At 43.4% G+C, this 19889-nt stretch overlaps 1 protein-coding gene and 1 long non-coding RNA gene across 2 annotated transcripts; both read left to right on the plus strand.

The window, feature by feature from the left end:
- The first annotated feature begins 2797 nt into the window (after window positions 1-2797).
- On the plus strand, window positions 2798-6322 carry LOC138977106 (probable G-protein coupled receptor B0563.6). Its single transcript, XM_070350015.1, has 2 exons — window positions 2798-2997; window positions 5366-6322. The coding sequence occupies exons 1-2, from the start codon at window positions 2798-2800 to the stop codon at window positions 6279-6281; spliced, it is 1116 nt and encodes a 371-aa protein (XP_070206116.1). The 3' UTR covers window positions 6282-6322.
- A 5836-nt stretch (window positions 6323-12158) lies between these two features.
- Window positions 12159-16569, plus strand: LOC138975375 (uncharacterized). The gene is made up of 3 exons (XR_011458633.1): window positions 12159-13004; window positions 13362-13542; window positions 14654-16569. It is a non-coding gene; the product is annotated as an uncharacterized lncRNA (long non-coding RNA).
- The last annotated feature ends 3320 nt before the right edge of the window (window positions 16570-19889 follow it).

The raw sequence follows: 19889 nt of genomic DNA on the forward strand, positions 1-19889 counted from the left end.
GAGAGACTAAGAAAGAGAGAGAGAGAGGGAGACTAAGAAAGAGAGAGAGAGACTAAGAAAGAGAGAGAGAGAGACTAAGAAAGAGAGAGAGACTAACAAAGAGAGAAAGAGACTAAGAAAGAGAGAGAGACTAAGAAAGAGAGAGAGAGAGAGAGATACTAAGAAAGAGAGAGAGAGAGACTACGAAAGATAGAGAGACAAATAAAGAGAGAGAGAGACAAATAAAGAGAGAGAGAGAGACTAAGAAAGAGAGAGAGAGAGACTAAGAAAGAGAGAGAGGGAGACTAAGAAAGAGAGAGAGAGAGACTAAGAAAGAGAGAGACTAAGAAAGAGAGAGAGGGAGACTAAGAAAGAGAGAGAGACTAAGAGAGAGAGAGACAAAGAAAGAGAGAGAGAGACTAAGAAAGAGAGAGAGAGAGACTAAGAAAGAGAGAGAGAGAGAGACTAAGAAAAAGAGAGAGAGAGAGACTAAGAAAGAGAGAGAGAGAGAGACTAAGAAAGAGAGAGAGAGAGACTAAGAAAGAGAGAGAGACTAAGAGAGAGAAAGAGAGACTAAGAAAGAGAGAGAGACTAAGAGAGAGAGAGAGAGAGAGACTAAGAAAGAGAGAGAGAGACTAAGAGAGAGAGAGAGAGAGAGACTAAGAAAGAGAGAGAGAGACTAAGAAAGAGAGAGAGAGACTAAGAAAGAGAGAGAGAGAGACTAAGAAAGAGAGAGAGAGAGACTAAGAAAGAGAGAGAGAGACTAAGAAAGAGAGAGAGAGAGACTAAAAAAGAGAGAGAGACTAAGAAAGAGAGAGAGAGAGACTAAGAAAGAGAGAGAGACTAAGAAAGAGCTAGAGAGAGAGAGAGAGACTAAGAAAGAGAGAGAGAGAGACTAAGAAAGAGAGAGAGAGAGACTAAGAAAGAGAGAGAGAGAGACTAAAAAAGAGAGAGAGAGACTAAGAAAGAGAGAGAGAGAGAGACTAAGAAAGAGAGAGAGAAAGAGAGACTAAGAAAGAGAGAGAGACTAAGAGAGAGAGAGACTAAGAAAGAGAGAGACTAAGAAAGAGAGAGAGAGACTAAGAGAGAGAGAGACTAAGAAAGAAAGAGAGAGAGACTAAGAAAGAGAGAGAGAGAGACTAAGAGAGACAGACAGAGAGAGAGACAGACAGAGAGAGAGACAGAGAGAGAGAGAGACAGAGACAGACAGTCAGATAGACAGACAGTCAGACAGTCGGATAGACGGATAGACAGACAGACAGACAGAGCAACTGACAACAGACATACAGACAGAGAGATACGGACAGACAAACAGAGAGACAGACAGTCTCTTGGAGACAAACAGGCAGACAGACACTGTTCCGCCGCTTTGGTAATTATGGGTGTAGCAGAACCCGCGCCGTCGGCAGAGGGATAGTTACAATCACAACTACTCTTTAAAAGTATGGGTATGTGTGAACCCGCGCCATCGGTAGTGTTTATGTAAATTATCATAATCAATTAATTCTGATGTTTTGTCATGTACACACTAAAAATGTGCAGACAGAGAGCAAATTAGGTGTGTGAGAGATACTTAAAATTTCAAAACGATACCTTTAATGGTTCCAGAGTTACAATGATTTTAGTGTGTCTCTGGGTACAGGTGAACCCAGGAAGCACGGCAAAGGTTAAAAAGAACAAGAAATTCCTCTGAGGTAGGAAAAACACCCCCGTTGGTCAAAGGGAAATAACCATTCTCACTGCACCCATTCTCACTGCCACCAACTGAGAAGGTTATTTCCCTTTGACCATTAATATGTTTCTCTATAAGTCCTTGTAGAATCTTAATCCACCAATAACTCCCTAACCGTGTGTTTGACTGGTCCCAATTTTTGTAAGGACCGTCTCAGGAATGTATAGAACCTGTTCACCAAGTTTGGTGACGATCGGTCCGTTCATTCTTGAGATCTATATGCGAACACAAACACACAAACACATCGACCGAAACCTATACACACCCCTATACCGGGGGTGTAAAAACAAAACTTACACACAAAAAGATGTCGAGCGACGAGAAATGATGGGAGTTAGAAATGAGATAGAGGAGGGTCTGTTACAACGTAGAACGAAACCTCTAATTATTTACAGTTTATGCATGTGATTGAACCACATTCACTTTAGTTCGCGCAATCCGAGCTTTTAAGACTCGTAAGGCCTGGCGCTCACATATGTAACTTCAGCAGGACAGACGACGCACTGCAGATTATCCCAGCCCGCTACACGTTGCGTGAAAGGAAAACAGGCCAAGTACTCGTCATAATCGCTATCGCAGCATCAATAATATGCAGTGCGTCGTCTGTGCCGCTGAAACTGTGCAGATTATATTAATTCTGCCCTACCCGGGTCAAACATTGAATGTAGTCTTCCTTGAACTGAGGTTTGGTTTGATTGTTTGTGTGTGTATTTGATTGTTTGTCGGTTTGTTTGTGTGTCTGTTGTTGATTTTGTTCGGTTGTTTGTTTGTGTGTTTGTTTTTTACGTTCCTTTATCCGTTCGTTAAAAAAAATAATTAACCATCTTTTACTTGTTCTTGAGGACGATCGCTCGTTTGTTCCTTTGTCTCTTCATTCGTTCGTTCGTTGGCATGTGCGTGTTTTCGGATGGTTGGGATGTTTTTATTGAATCACTTGTTGTAGTGTTTGAGTTGTTTGTTTCCTTGTCTGTAGTTCGACTTATTTTCGCCATCGCACAAACTGAAATAAAACCTTAGCAATAACAAACACTTAGATCAAACACATCAGACTACAAGAAGTTGACCGTTTCTGACTACGTCATTAGGATGGAAACTATGCTGCCCGGGGACACAGTGACGTCATCAGTGTTCGGTTTTTCTACCCACCTCTTCTCCCTCGTGACCGACAGTGGCCAACATCATTCCGTCATCAGCACGGAAAATGACGTCACGAGTGACGTCACCACCACGACGGAGAAACCTTACGAGGAATTCACGGAAGTGAAAGCCGCGATTTTGATTGACAGGTACGAAATGTTACGTATTGAGGGTTACAAAAATAATATTGGCTGAATTGATGACATAGATGGAATTCTTTAAGTTATTGAGACATCCCAGTGCACTAAGGGATTTATAGAGCAAATCGAGAAAATACATTATTGAACGAAGCGCATAGCGCTGAGTTCAATAATTATTTTCGAGATTTGCTCTATAAATCCCTTAGTGCACTGGTATTGTTTCAATAACGATATTGTCGGTACCGCCAGAGAAAAACTGAAGAAGATACAACACGCACATTTTGCAACGCGCATTTGAATAGGCATAACTGTGTGGTCAGGTCGTGGAAGATCTACTTTTGTGTGGGGTGTCTCAAGTCTATCGTGCTTTCGTCACACGCAAACTCTTGTTTTAATTTCTGTTGGTAAATCCCAGTGTAGCGTTAAGCTAAACAGTGATGATCTTTCAGAGAGACCTCATTTGAACTCGGAGAAAGGACTGTGTTCTTAGTTATTTGCGATTCAAAACCTCCAGTCGAGCTTCGACGAATTGACTGTGTAGAGTGACTCCCCTTGAATTGGCTAACCCCAAGGTCGACGGTTAGCACATTTTCAAGATAAATGTGGCATGTTTCTCGTGTGGTATCTTCACTCATCGGGGAGTCTGGTACTAAATATGAACGGTAAGAATGCTCTGAACCCTACACGTATTATATCCCCATCGTTTTATCGTTCACATTTGCCCAACATGTTAATTTGCTGAGCGGGGTTTATGTCGTCTGCTAGGCTATGGCAATCGAACCACTGCGTCTGCAGTCTCATTTCAAAAACAAAAATTGCTCGTCACGTTGCACTGAGTCTGCACGCATGAGGCAGGCTGGTAATAAGTCTTATATATGGTAAGAACGTTCTAAACCCTACACGTTTTCGATTCCGATTGTTCTTGCCTTGAAATAATAATTCGGAAACCATTCATTTACTGAACTGATGCAGTCGTATTTCAGTGTAGTCTGCTACGTATATTACAAATGCTGATCTAGTTGGTACGTTATCGGAATAACACTTGTGTTTTCTGTTAGCTACTGGGAATTGTATACTAACTCATCATTTCGTAATGTGAATAATAAGCTACATGCCACTAGCACGGCATAATTATGAGAAGAATCTTCGCAAGTTGAAACTGAAAAATTAGAGACAGCCGGTTCTATTTTTAGATCAGTGGCAACTGTGGCACGGGCACATGCAATCTGTCAGAAAAAAACCCACTTCTGCTTTAAATTGAGAAGCAGGAAATTTATGGTCATTTTGGTATTGTGGAGAATATAAGCTACATGTCATTAATTAATTCTGAGGATGAGAGTACAGTCTCGCTTAGGCAAAGGGCGGAAGAATACGCTCTGTGGAAAAGTTAGCGCACTCTTGGAGTGCGCTAACAGTTTTAGCGCATCGCCATTAGCCAATCAACTGGTTCACATCAGTCATGTGACACCAGTACTTACTGACAATTCTTTTTATTTTGAATGGCACTGTGTTCACGATTTCTTTTAGAAACTGTTTTATAGTGTTTTGATAGGATGAAGTATTTTTTGATTGACATGCCGTGACGAATCTTCTTCTATTGCGTTCACGGGATGCAACTCGCACGTGCACTTGTGTTTTGCACGTGTGCGACTGGTTTTTTTGCTCCACGCCATCGATTCGAATACGGACCATAAGGGTAATGATTTTTTAAATCTATTTCAAGTTTATATTTCTCGTCCGCTTTCTGTTGTGTGCAATATTCATTCGTAAATTCAGAGACAGAAGAAAGAAACATCAATGAATCCGCCTGCTGTGCTGCTTTTAATGGAAACACGAACACTAAAACTCGCTCGCCGCCAGCCTTCTTGTCGCTGCCGCCACTGCCGTTGCGTCGTAATATGGAAACATTATGTCGTCGGAATATACTTTCACTTGGTGGTGCTTGGTGGTGTGCTGAGAAACGTGTTCTGTTTCATCACCCTGGCTTGGTTGTACTCTTAAGCCTAAAATTGCTTCTATTTCGGTATGATATTGTCGTTTCTTGTTATGTCTCCAAGGGTCTACATTCCGCTTGTGGTGGCTGTGGGTGTGTGGGGTAACATTCTGTGTTTTGTCACCCTGGTCTTCTCCCGTTGTCAGTCTAAAACTGCTTATATTTCTGTACTTTATGCCTTGCGCTATAATTGTATGTCTGTATAACTGTATGTCTGTATAACTGTATGTCTGTATAACTGTATGTCTTGCGCTATAACTGTATGTCTGTATAACTGTATAACTGTAGGTCTTGCGCTATAACTGTATGTCTGTATAACTGTATGTCTGTATAACTGTATGTCTGTATAACTGTATAACTGTATGTCTTTGTTGTGTCGTCCAGGATCTACATTCCCCTTGTAGTGGCGGTGGGCGTTGTGGGCAACGTCTTGTGTTTCGTCACCCTGGTCTTCTCCAGTCTCCGCGCCACCTCCACCTGTGTCTATATGGCCGCCATTGCTGTCCTGGACTGCGTCATCCTCGTCTTAGACTTGTGCGTGCTCATCAGGGGCTACCTTGGTCACACCCAGTTCTACATGCACAACGACTGGACCTGCGGCTTCCACAACTTTCTCTTCTACTTCGCCATCCACTTCGACGTCCTGCTGCTCCTCGCCATGACGGTAGATCGCTTCATCGTGGTCAGGTTCCCGCTGAAGGCTCAGAGTATCTGCACTCCGAGCTCAGCCGTGAAGGCGATCACCATCGTGGGGTTGTTCACATTCGGCCTGAACTTTCAGATCTTCTTCACCAAGCGGTTAGGAGCCACCAGGAGTCCCGAAGACCCGCTGAAGTGCTGGTACCCTGACCCCGACGTGGACTTCTTCATGAAGAAGATCTACACGTGGATCGACGCGTCTATCTACAGCTTCATCCCGTGCCTGTCCCTGCTCCTGCTCAACGTTCTCATCATCAGGCAGCTGAGGGTGTCCATAAAGTTCAGCAGGCAGTTCACGGACTCTTGCTCATCGTCCACCAAGAAAGTGGTGACCAACACCAACATCACGGTCATGCTGCTGATGGTGTCCTTCACCTTCCTCTTGCTGACCTCCCCCGTGGCCATCGTGCTGCTGGTCAAGCGCTACTACTGGCTGCCGGACACCAACGCCGAGCGGGCCCGGGCCAGGCTGACACACGCCTTCGTCGACAACCTCATGTACACCAACCACGCCGTCAACTTCGTCCTCTACTGCGTCAGCGGCCGTCGCTTCAGAGAGGAGCTGAAGAGATTGCTGTGCGCCGTTAGCTGTCGTCGTTAGTCAGTGAAATGATCCCAACCCACCTTCCCCTTCCCCCACCACCAAAGCTCCTTTTCATTCTGACATTTTTTCATTCTCTAACAGTAGCTGCACGAGGCTTCAACTCAGAGCCAGCACTTCAAGGGGTTGCTGTGTGGCGTTTGCTGTCGTCGTTAGTACAACACCCATACGCCCTCCCCCCAACCAAACTTCTTGTACATCCTGGTGTGTATGTGTGTTTTTCTCCATTGTCTGGTGGTAGCTTTAAGAGGCTTCAAATCAGAATGAGAGCCAGCACTTGAAGGTGAAGCTGAAGATATTGCTGTGCGGCGTCTGCTGTCGTCGTCAGACAGTCCAATGACTCCACGCCCTTCCCCAAGCCAAACTCATTGTACATTCTGGAGTTGTTTTTCATTGTCTGGCGGTAGCGCTACGAAGCTTCAACTCAGAATGAGAGCTTCAGGGAGAAGAAACCCCGCATTAAGGCGGCGTTTAGGCCCCAGAAGCAGAAGGATGACTACCATCTCCTTACACGAGACGAGCAAGTCGTGTTGATACGACTCCGCACTGGACACATCCGCCTGAATGCCCACATGTTTTTAAAGATGAAGCTGGTTCCCTCTGCTACTTACAGCTGTGGTCTTGAGCATCAAACCACAGACCACATCCTCCAGAGATGCCCCATCTTTGAAAGCCTAAGGAAAACCATGTGGCCAACTACAGTCCCCCTCCGCTCCGAGCTGTACAGAGGAAAGAAGGACCTGGAGAAGACAGCATCATTTGTCTCGCTGTCCGTGCTGACAGTACAGACGTGTGATCGACAAGAAGAAGAAGAATGAGAGCCAGCACTTGAGCGAGAAGCTGAAGTTGTTGCTGTGCGGTGTCTTTTCTTGCCGTTAGACCGTGGTTATCCCCCCCCTCCCCCCCTTGGCCCTCTTCGCAGTTTCTCATTCCATATAGTAGTTGTCGACATTCGGAGGTGATGTTCAAGAGGCTGTTGTTGCCCATCAACCATTGAATCACTTGACCTCGCTCCTTTTCCCACAGTGACACTAAACTAATTTTGCTGCAGCTACATGGAGATTCAACTCAGAAATGGGGGGGGGGGGGGGGACGGGGCGGGTGATAGGCCTGCGTCATTTGGCCACGACTGAGCCCCCCCATCCCCCTCATCCCCCCTCCCACCCCCCCTCCCCACCCCCGTCACCCCCACCTCCCCCAGCGAAGTGTGTTATTGGCTGACATTAGAATCATTTGAGAAAGTCCTGTCAGTTTATGTTATGTATAGTAATGCCGTGCTAGCCGTTGTCATTTCAGAACATATTATTTTGATACACACAGTTTTTCGTTTTAATCTAGTTTATTGATCCAAGTTCCTGGATGTGTTATGGGAGCTGACAAACAAATCCGGCCACGTCATCACTATTCCTTTCAATGTTTTGTATTTAAAAAAAACCAAAAAACGTTTTTCTTCTTTTTTTGTCTTCTTTTTAAAAATAAAAACATTTTTTTCGGGGAATCAGCTTTTCTACTGAGATATTAAGGCAAACGGAGATGTCTTAATTTACAATGTTTTCATTGGGCTATACAGTCGGGCCCGTTTATAAGGAGCGCTCGGGGACCAAATGTTTTACTCCTTATAACCGAGGTTCCTTATAACAGAGCTCTCGGATATAAGGAGTAACCCAAGCCCAACTACCTTATAAGCGGGCTTTTGCATTTTCAGCGTCAGTATTAGCAATTCTTTTTCTTCTTCTCTCTCTCTCTCTCTCTCTCTCTCTCTCTCTCTCTCTCTCTCTCTCTCTCTCTCTCTCTCTCTCTCTCTCTCTCTCTCTCTCTCTCTCTCGCACAGCGGATTGAAAATCAATGCCCCTTTAGGCTCATGTCTATAGAACAACAGTAATTTGTTCCTCTCTGTTTTGTTTCTTCGACCATTTTTTCTTTGTTTATTTCTGTCTCCCTTCAACTTCGTTTGGTTTTCAAACCACTATAACAGTACTTAGAAGACAGCTTGGGACTGCCCTTGTGGCAGGTAAATAATGCCACACAAGTAAAACTCATCTGAGTCTAGCGGAATGACCGCGGGGCCCCTGAACGCTCAAGAAGAAGAAAATCTTCCTCTCTGAAAATGAAACGCCAGCGATGAGTTTGTTGCGGTGGTAACAAAAGTTTTGTTCATAGCACAGTGACACAACAGGACAACAAACACAACAAGACAAGCCCTGGTCTCCATTCAGTCAAAGGGAACTTGAGACAGTGATACTGAAAAACAACACGATAACAGCCCCTTCAAAACCTTCATATTTTTGCATGCATGTATTCGTGTTTCCAAGGCCTGAGGCTTTCGCTGTGACCCTGGGACCTTTATCGTGCGCATGCGTGCACACGGGGGTGTTCGGACACCGAGGAGAGTCTGCACAAAGTTGACTCTGGGACACACATCCCGCGCCGAACTTGGGGGTTGAACCCACGCTGAAAGTGACAACCGGTTTTATAGCCAGCGCCTCTACCGACTGGGCAAACTCCCCACCCAATATGTTGGGGTCAAGAAGTTCCATAGAGGGCGGGAGGTATGGAGTAACACATAGTGTTTTGTTCAGAACATTCCCACCCAAGCAGAGCCGCGCTAGGGGTACGCATTACCTTGAAGCTGGCAGTCATTGCTACCAAATGTCGTCTGTGTCTACCACTCGGTGGTGACTTAATGTGGGTCTATGTAAGCAGATGCCAGCGCAAGCAATCTGATGCAGAGTCAGGAGGCGATTTGGTACAAGAGAACCTTAGAGGCCACAGCCTCGGCCGTCTAAGGGATCTGTGTGTCTGGAGGCACATTTGGTTTCTGAGGTTCAAGCAGAGCTGTTGCCTCTGCTCCCAAGTTCCCGTGTCTGGAGGCGTTTTTGGTATGGAAGCAAACCTGTAGGTTGGGGCCTCTGCCTTTCAGGATGCCAGGACTACAAAATGTGTGTCCTGAGACACATTTAGCGTAAGATTCCAGAAGTGGATCTGTGCTGTGCTGGGTCTGCTGCAAGCACACTAGAACCAGCTCGCAACAGTTGAGGTGAAAAGATTGGTGACCAAGACCATCATCGGTTTCTCTCCGAGTGATGGGTGTGGGCGGAGAAAGTCTCCCAGACTTTGAAGCCGGTGCTATCGGCACTCCTTATAATCGGACTCAGGGCCGGTTTGGGGCCAAATTTTTCACTCCTAATAAGAGAGGTATCTTATAACAGAGCTCCTTCTAAGCGAGTTTTCGTAAGTCATAACAAAGAACAATGTAATTCGGGGATTTTTTTGTCTCCTTATAAAACAGGTTCCTTATAACCGAGCTCCTTATAAGCGGGTCCGACTGTAACAGTTTTTCATAGGGCTAAGAAAATAACTCTGAAATTCTCAATCCTGTTTGATTGGACTTCGCCTCCAAAGGTGATTGTCACTTTGCGCTCCAACATTCGGTTACATTAGGCGCTGCGGGCAGAGTTGGGGCTCGACATGGTACGATTAGGAATGGCGTAATGCCACTGGTGCATTTCCGTGCTGTTCCCATCCAGACGAACCTCGAAGGGCCGTCGGATGTGCAATCTCATAAACAATAGTGTTCAACAGTAGATTGTCGAACGTGTAGAAAAGACCTGTTTCTTTCAGGCGAGATATTCTTTCGGCTAGCCGCTCGCGAAGCTAGGAGGCGAGATTGTCATGAAACGGTTTAATGGCTAGCTACGCAAGAATTATACACCATTGGTTGATTCCGAAAAGGTCGTCTGCACTGGTCGGTAAAAAAAACATGGACAGGCAATCGGATGGGCAGCTGCGTGGCCGCCATGTTTTCTCACCAAGCGAGCAAGCCCAAAGCTACATAGCGTCGGCTAGCGTCGGCTAGCGTCACTCGCGGCGAGATGTTCCCAAAAAACGATACTTCCTCGCCCCACTCGCCAATCTCGCCTATTCTCACCTGTAAGAAATAGGGCACTGTACGTGTACGTGTAGATATTGCGTCACCCGTGACTCACTGTTCCGCCCTGATATGGCCCTTCGTGGTCATTCGCTGCGCAGCTAAATTTCCCCTGTGTTCCCTGCCAACGCGCAATTTAGAGCCATTTTGAAAAAAATATTAAAAATCAACAACACAAGATAACCTTACATACCTTATGTTTTTGCAAAGTTTGAAACTTACTCTTTTAGAAAATATATGAAACATTTGAAAGTACATACCTTTTGTTGTCTTCATATCCACGCAAAATATCCAATTTGAAGCAAAACAAAAAAACTTTCTACGTCATGGGTTCATCATACACAATGTCATGATCGACACTTGCATTGCCCGAATCATCACCCAAATGATCGTCCATTGGCACAAAATCGTCACCAGAATCTAAAATATCATCTCCACTATCATCATCACTGAGGTCAAGATCAGAACCGTACTGAATAACACGTTCTAGCACTCTTTTCAAGTTACTACGTCTCAGCAGAACGATCCGCCATCTTGGAAAAGTCAAAACACGTGGGTCGCACACCGTCAACAAAATTTTTATTAATCCCAACAATTTAAGGGAAGGAACTGTTTACAGTGAATGGTACCACTGTAGACAGATAGAAGTTCATTGCAGGGGTTGTTTCCCTTGGTCAGCAGGACCGTTTACACCGTTAAAAATTCGTGATATCCGTCGGAACTCAAGTGCCGGCACGCAGCCAACGCTAAACACAGGTGTCGGAATTCCAGTTCCGACGCGCAGCGAATGAGTTAAGCAAACAAACAAACAAACAAGTCGCGTAAGGCGAAAATACAATATTTAGTCAAGTAGCTGTCGAACTCACAGAATGAAACTGAACGCAATGCAACGCAGCAAGACCGTATACTCGTGGTCCACCGCTCACGGCATAGGCAGTGAAATTGACAAGAAGAGCGCGCGAGCGGGGTAGTGGTTACGCTATGCTGCATAGCACGCTTTTCTGTACCTCTCTTGGTTTTAACTTTCTGAGCGTGTTTTTAATCGAAACATATCATATCTATATATTTTTGGAATCAGGAACCGACAAGGAATAAGATGAAAGTGTTTTTAAATTGATTTCGAAAAAAAAATTTGATAATAATTTTTATATATTTAATTTTCAGAGCTTGTTTTTAATCCGAATATAACATATTTATATGTTTTTGGAATCAGCAAATGATGGAGAATAAGATAAACGTAAATTTGGATCGTTTTATAAATTTTTATTTTTTTTTACAATTTTCAGATTTTTAATGACCAAAGTCATTAATTAATTTTTAAGCCACCAAGCTGAAATGCAATACCGAACCCCGGGCTTCGTCGAAGATTACTTGACTAAAATTTCAACCAATTTGGTTGAAAAATGAGGGCGTGACAGTGCCGCCTCAACTTTCACGAAAAGCCGAATATGACGTCATCAAAGACATCCAAAAAATGAAAAAAACGTATGGGGATATCAATCCCAGGAACTCTCATGTCAAATTTCATAAAGATCGGTCCAGTAGTTTGGTCTGAATCGCTCTACACGCACGCACACACACACACATACACACACACACACACACATACACCACGACCCTCGTTTCGATTCCCCCTCGATGTTAAAATATTTAGTCAAAACTTGACTAAATATAAAAAAGACTCACTGTTTTCTCCAATGTTCCAAAATGTAATGCATACGTTGTTTTGCTCCCACCAAGACTGCAGGGGCCGGTTTCATATACCGCTCTTATCCTAACTTAGGAGCTCTTAAGGGGTCAAGATGGGGTTAAGAGCAAAGTTAAGATAGGTGCGTTTCACGGACCGCTCTTTGGCCAAAGAGCGCTCCTATGTCGCTCTTATGTTAGGACAGCCCCCCCCCCAGCCCTAAGTTAGGTAAGAGCAGACAGAAGCGCCCCAACTTGCAAGGGAGATAATTTTAATCCTAAAAATGGCGGCCGTAAATGAGACTGTGAGTCGACTCGACTCGTGCATCATTTTGCGATATAACATGCGCCATCAACACATTTTCGTCACCGCACGGATCCGCGGAATGCCCAAGACGATAAGGAGAGTGCCGCACGCTTTCATTTGTCAAAGCATGGACTCCTGTTTGAAATATGTTGACAAGAGTGTGGACGGTATGCAGTTTAGCACTTACAAGCACCCGCGAAGACTATGATTGCACCGTTTTCTGCGTGATTGATGTCTGTCAGTCCATGCACGGCGACATATTCTACATCAGCAAGGAAACGAGTCTTCGCTGCATTCACCGAATGTATATTCTGCCTTGCACGACGAGTGTGAACCCGACAGGAAGCAGCTAACCACACGTACTCGTGAGCAATTCCAGATAGCTTGTACTTTTTCGGCGTGTTTGTGGTGCTGTTTACACACATTTTCGAACAACAGTCTATCAGTCAGTCAACGAAACAAAACAGCACGAGTATAATATCAACAAGGAAGGATGCCACGCCGTGACGGCTTCTACAGGCATTGAAGTAGTTGGTGACGAACATCTTTGGACCGTGTGTCGTGTTGTTCTATGGCCAGGGTGTGAAAAGGGTACCATGATTTTAAATGAGAGTTGGGTGTGTCCTGCAATCCAAGCACCTCTGGGCTTGTTCATATACGGTGACATTGGCTACATCTTGACACCCTGAATACTCAGTCACACCCTATATCTACAGCAGTGCTCCAAGCAGGTTAACTCAACACGTGAACTAGACACGTCAGCAAGACACGTCAGCATTGTTTCCTGTCATGATGAAAAAAGGTAAGGTTTGGAATAGATCTAAAGCATAATTGATCAAATGTTCCTTTCAAGGCATGCTACTTTTCAGATTGTGTTTGGGAATGTTGTTGCAGAAAATGTCAAGGTTATAAAACAGCTTGCATGAGAGAGAAAACATTAGAGCAGAAAAGGCATGTTTGAAACTTAAATGGGTTGTTATTGTTAATCAGATATACTGACTGTGCTCGTTGTAAGTTTGACTTGGTAGCTGTGCTGACAGTGTTGTCTTAGTATCATCTGCACTGCAGATCTGTGCAGCGTATTCACCTGGTAATTGTAAATGCATACAAGCAAACAGCATTCAGCAAACACTCATAATTTTCTTTCTTGTATCACCAGAGAATAAACTTCATCACCGTCTGCATCGTCTGGCACCACCATGCTCTCCTGCAGTGTCATCTTCTACCCGTGGACACTAACATACAGTTACCAAAGCAAGGGCAGAGACAATGAGGAATGCCAATGAAAGCATAAGTCTTAGTGAACGTGGTGTGCAAGAAAAGACTGGACATCATTTCAGGTAAATATGTTATGCTTGTAATATGATACTCATTCAGTCATTGACAATTCTGTAGAACATTTGGAAAACAAAAGAAGAGGCGTTCTGGGATCACATAGTAGTAGTATGCATACACATTGAAAGAGATGTGTCAAAACGTATTGTTCTCACACACACACACAAAAACTGGACAGTGAGTAAGAAGAATGCTGTTTCAGTGTTTGACTTCTTTTTTAAACTTTTATCTTTGACTTTAAATTTTACTACTCCTTGATATCAACAAAACTGATTCTTAAGTGACAATAACTAGTAATTTACTAGTACTAAAAACATGTATTTACGCTGTTAACGTGGGGGGGGGGGGGGGGGGGTATTTTTTTGTTTGGGAGAGGGGGGGCATAGATTGTGAGGAGAACAGAACATGCTCTAGGGGATTTCAAGAAATTGTGCTAATTTGTAATTCAGTTGGTTTGTTCCATTTCCTGAATTGTTAGCCTTGTCTGATTCATTTTAAAGGACTGAGTCATTGCTGATATACAGAGCTTTCTTTTAATTGTTTAACCCCTCTAAATTAACGCAAGACCTCGTGTTTTTTACTGTTGAAGCGATTGACACGTGCATCAGCAGTAATGGCAGAACACAAAGTACAAAAGTTAACCAAAGAAGACACCCTGTTCTGGACAGATAATTGATGTTCTTCTCCACGTATGTAAACGTTGCCAAAGCGCTTCGAGCTGTGAAGAAGCGCTATATAAATGTTCTATTTTCATTATTATTATTATTGTGTCTATCCTGAACTTGAGTTCATTTTTAAATGGTACCTTGTGTTTTTTCGGGTCAATTTTTGGGGCATCCTTTTTTGAGCAGCGGAAGAGTGTGCCACATTTCCAAGTGAAGTGCCTTTAATGGCTTGGAAAGTTTGTACAAAATGATTCGGGAGTGATTTTTTTTTTAAAGTACACAATTTGTACAGATAAAATGGTTTGCTAAGTGTAGTATGAATAAGAGCAAGTATTAGAATTACTCACTGTCTTCTCTTTTTCTTGTAAGATCATTATGTGGTGAAACTGCTCTGTTGCTAACATTTAATACAAGAAACCTTCTGCTCTTATGTTGCTGTTCCTTGTTTAAGGACCTCTACCCACACACTGATGCTGACACTCATTGAGGGGCCAACTACCAACACTGATGGTGATACTCGCTGAGGGGTCGACTACCAACACTGAGGCTGACACTCGCTGAGGGGCCAACTACCAACACTGATGGTGATACTCGCTGAGGGGTCGACTACCAACACTGATGGTGATACTCGCTGAGGGGTCAACTACCAACACTGAGGCTGACACTCGCTGAGGGGTCGACTACCAACACTGAGGCTGACACACCCTGAGGGGCCAACTACCAACGCTGATGCTGACAATCGCTGAGGGGCCAACTACCAACGCTGATGCTGACACTCGCTGAGGGGCCAACTACCAACGCTGATGCTGACACTCGCTGAGGGGCCAACTACCAACGCTGATGCTGACACTCGCAGAGGGGCCAACTACCAACACTGACCCTGATACTCTCTGAGGGGCCAACTACCAACACTGATACTGACGCTTGCTCACGGGTCAACTACCAACACTGATGTTGACGCTTGCTCAGGGGCCAACTACCAACACTGATACTGACGCTTGCTCAGGGGCCAACTACCAACACTGATGTTGACGCTTGCTCAGGGGCCAACTACAAACACTGATGCTGACGCTTGCTCAGGGGCCAACTACCAACACTGTATGTAGTGGCCACTGTGTAACCTCCCTTGCACAAAACAACAAATTTTATATTTAAAATGGTTAAAGGAATTTTTTAAGCATTTACATTAATTATGCTAGGAACAGTCTGCAGACACAGAAGTATACAGTGGTTTTGTCAATATTAATTAGCAGTTAAAAGATGTCCAACGTTCATATTCTATTTCTATACTACCTGTCAACAACAACAAACTAAGCAAACGCGTTTGAGGTCAGATCATTTTGATGAGGCCATTTATTGTTAAACCAATTATAAGACTGAAAAGGCCATTCATTGTCCTATGTTATTTAGAAAACAGATTTAGTTTACACGAGGTACTGTTTATAAAGTAGAACCTACAAGACTAGCATCCCAAAAAATCAAATTCGCAAAATCAAGTTTAACGCGTTAAAATCGACATACAATCAAAACTGCTGAAAGGAAACCTGTTGTGCAAGTTATTAGAAAGAACAATTAAATATGCATCCAAACAGTCAGTTTAGTTTACATATCTGGTCTACAATGGCGTAATGGCATGATGAACGGTATGTAATTCTTCTGAGAAGCCGTAAAATGCGGTTTCTGGGGCCATTTTAGTGGGTAATCAGAAGAAATCCAGCACAATAAATTTCTCAATGCATTGCCTTCAAACGTCCGGTAATTTATGCTAAGACATGTCGTTAAGTACATCAAGTCATTCAAGAGATTAGGTTTGCTTTTATTTGACATGCCAGAAAGAGTCCTTAAAATAGTCGGTTGGTCTAAGCTGACTCATCAAACAAATTTAATTTGATGCTATCTTCAACTTCAAATAACAGATAAGCCAAATACTCAAATTTCATGTACATATTTTATCAGACATGGATGGTATGAGGATTTCACAGCGAAAGTAATCTTTAAGAAGTGGACTATTTTCACAGCGCTGAGCACAAATAGCCCACATCAAGCTCACTGCTGAACATTTAACTGCTAGCTGCTGAGCAGGGCTTTTGAGAGAGCATTTCCCAAGAATGTTTGTACGCGTTTGAACAAGTGATCTGAGCAGCCGTCGTTGATTATGAATTACATTTCAGTGTAATTTGAAGCTTTAATGTTTGTTTAAAGCCTGCATATTTAAAACAAATTCTGTTTTCTTTGGAAAAGGTACATCGTTATTTTTTTTAATTCTTTTTAACATGTCGCATAACAGCAGTACTAACGTCTCAAATGACTTGACATTTTGTTTGTACCGTAAAGTACCTTGTAAGCGCCCACCCCCCCCCCCCCCCCCCCCCCTGTGCACCAATTCCGACCCAAAGTAGGGGGTGGGCGCTTACTAGGTACTACACCCTATGCATGAGCAGTTTTCAGTAAGAAATGTGATCTTTGATCACTTCATAATCATATCTTCTTTCTTTCTTCATCTTCCATTGTTTTTCTTGTTCGTATTGTCATTAGAAGAGCTTGGGGAGACGAATGTCGTCGCATCCTTTTCTTGTCTGCAGAGGTGCCGCTGTCGGCCGCACTGTGTCTCTGTTTACCTTGAACAAGGGGTACGTCTGGTTGGTATTGGTACCTCGCCGAGTGGAGACAGCATGCCTTTGTTTACAACGCTTCAGCCACATAGGTGATGCAACAAATTCGTCTATGTCCAGTCCACCAGCCAGTTCTAAGGCTCCTCTTTGCAAATCTTTGTTGCGGACGACACGCCCTTCCGCCCGCTCTTGATCAAGATATTCTAACACACCTTCATCTACCTCTTCTGATCTGACGTCTCGACCGCCATGTAACTTTCGCTTCTTCTTTTCCTTTCCCGCCTGGTGACGTAAAAGGGTATTGCGATTCTCTCGCCATTCTCGTATCCTTTTTCTATCTACCCCAAACTCACTTGCTGTTTGCGACACATTTCCATTGGCGTTATTATCAAAATAGTCAAGAGCTGACAGCTTAAATGCAACGGTGTACGATTTGATCCGCGGCATCTTGTAATCATTGACTTGCAGGCGTTTAGATCCAAGGCGTGCAGACACACGTGATAGGGTTTACAAGAAAGGGAAATCATTCACAAAACTAGCAGATCAAGTGCGGAATTTATATTTCCCCTGATTTCAATGGTGTAAAGTGGGGGGTGGGCGCTTACAAGGTACTATACCCTATGCACGGTTTTGGACTAAAAGTGGGGGGTGGGCGCTTACTCGATACTGGGCGCTTACAAGATACTTTACGGTAATTCGGTACATCTGATTTGTTGCTTAATTAATTTATTTGATAATTGTCGGTAAAAATACCGGTTAACACCTCACAATTGCAAACCTGTTTAATGTTGTCTTTTCTAATCCATGACATGTGTTAGCACGAATCACCAAATATTTGAAGGCAATGCGTTAAAAATTGCAGAAATTCAAATGTATTGTTTTGTTTCATTACCCGCTAAAACGGCTTCAAAAACTGCCTTTTATGCCTGCTGAGAGGATTACCACATATACCTACTGAGAGAATTAACACATACACCGCTCAGCATGGCATAGTAACAAAATTGACTGTTTCAGATACACATTTGATTGCTCTGATTTTTTGTCGATTTTAACGCAGGAACCTTGATTTTTCAAATTTGATTTTTGGGGGTGCCTGTGTTGTAGGAATCACTGTATACACACTACCTCATGTGAACTCAAACAGCTTTTTGAATAAGGGCAATCAATACATGCCCTTTTCAGTCATATAATTTGTTTTACAATAGACTTGCCTCATCAAAACATTCTGCCCTCAAACGCATCTGCCTAGTTCTTAAAAGAATCACGCTTTGGACTACACAGTCCTGATGATGTGGGTCGTGTACAATCCATACTTTCCAAAGGAGGATTAAAAGTAAAAAGTATGGGTCGTACACTACCCACGCCATCCAATTAGGAGTTTTGCCGTCTCTTTGCATAGTATTAGTAATTAGTATGGGTCGTACATGACCTACACCATCCCAGTTAGAATACACAGGGTAAAATTCCTTACGGAATTCCATATGGGTCGTCCGCAACACACATCATCCCGACTGAGTAGTTCAAATTACTTCGTTTGTGTTAAAAGATATTTTTCAAAAGTTGTGCAATTGTATGGTGATCGGAGATTACATGAAGTCTCAATTAATTAATAATGTTAAATAGTTTCAGAGATATATATCCCTTACAGCAATGAAAAGTTGCTGCAATGTCGCTGCGAGGTCGCAGCGATCTAAACACATCACGGCAACTAGTCGCAGATGGTCACGACTACCCACGATGTTGGCACGAGCCTCACAACAAGGTCGCAGCTACCCACAACCTTGGCGCAAGCCTCGCGACAACATTGCAGATAGCTGCAACCTTGGCGTGAGTCTCGCGACAACATCGCGGGTAGCTGCACCCTTGGTGCAAGCCTCACGACAACATCGCGGGTCGCTGCGAGCCTCGCAACAACATCAAAGTTAGCTGCTCAAAGTTAGTCTCGCAACAACATCGCAGGTAGCTGCGACTTTGGCGCGATTACATGGCTGTTAGTTGCGACCTTGGCGCAAGCTTCCCAACAACATTACAGCTAGCCGCGACCTTAGGGCCATGACATTGTCCAAATATAGTGAGCAGAGTGCTTTCCCTCAGTCAGCCATATTGAAATAGCTAGCCCCGGATGAAGGTATGTGCATGCAGGTCTCTGCATTTTGAAAAAATATTTGCAAATTTCTGGAGCATTAATGATGATTTTTCGCTGTAAAGTCTAAGGTTAAGTTCTGGTCTGTAGTAATTTAATAACAAAAAAGTTTACAGGTCTGAACTGTTGAAATACAGGGATGTTAAATTAGAATCTAACTAGCTGCTCCATCCTAAAATAATAATAATCATGATCAGGTACTGAAAAAAATATTCTATCAACAAGAAATGTAGTGCGCATGAAAGATGTTAGTTTAATCGATCAAGGTATGAAAAAGACAAAATAAACCCCTGACAAATGTCAAAGTAGTTGAAGCATTAAAATAGTGTATGGAATTAGCAAAGTCATGCAGTTCTCAACTGACATACCTGCTAGCTGCATATGTACCACCACTTCAGTGAATGAATTTTTAATTTCAAACCTGGTTAAGAATTGACTAATCATAGGCACATAGCAGGAAGCTCGCGGGAAGCTTGTGGCAAGTGCACTAGGACATCGCGGCTATCCGCGACTAAGTCGCAACATACTTGTAGGAGGGGTCTAGGACATCGCAGCTAGTCGCGACCAGGTCGTGGCAAGCTCGCGGGTAGGTTGCAGCTAGCCGCGACTTGAGAGGATAAGCTAAAAAAACAAAAAACAAGTAATCTACAAATGTTGACTTTGTGGGTACAACATTTATGAATACTGGAAAATGTGTATCTTTTCAATTTGTTTTCTTATAGTCTGTTAGAGATTATCCTCTCAAACAAAATATCTATCAGAATGTCTAAAATTAAAACATTTCTGCAAAAGTTTAAATCATTCCGATGAATAGTTTGGAATCTATCTTGTCATCCGTGAACTAACCTGTTTTGATTGAACACTTTGCCATTTGATAAGTGATATGATAGATGTTGCTTTTTGGGTCCAGCGGACCATATAGGCCAAATCAG

The sequence above is a fragment of the Littorina saxatilis genome, linkage group LG9, assembly GCF_037325665.1.
Source record: "Littorina saxatilis isolate snail1 linkage group LG9, US_GU_Lsax_2.0, whole genome shotgun sequence".
Lineage (NCBI taxonomy): Eukaryota > Metazoa > Mollusca > Gastropoda > Littorinimorpha > Littorinidae > Littorina > Littorina saxatilis.

Excerpts from the sequence above, each read along its gene's own strand:
- LOC138977106 (XM_070350015.1), top strand. The coding sequence starts at position 2,798 with ATGGAAACTATGCTGCCCGGGGACACAGTGACGTCATCAGTGTTCGGT. Across the intron at positions 2,998-5,365 it reads GCCGCGATTTTGATTGACAG|GATCTACATTCCCCTTGTAG; the intron begins GTACGAAATGTT and ends TGTGTCGTCCAG.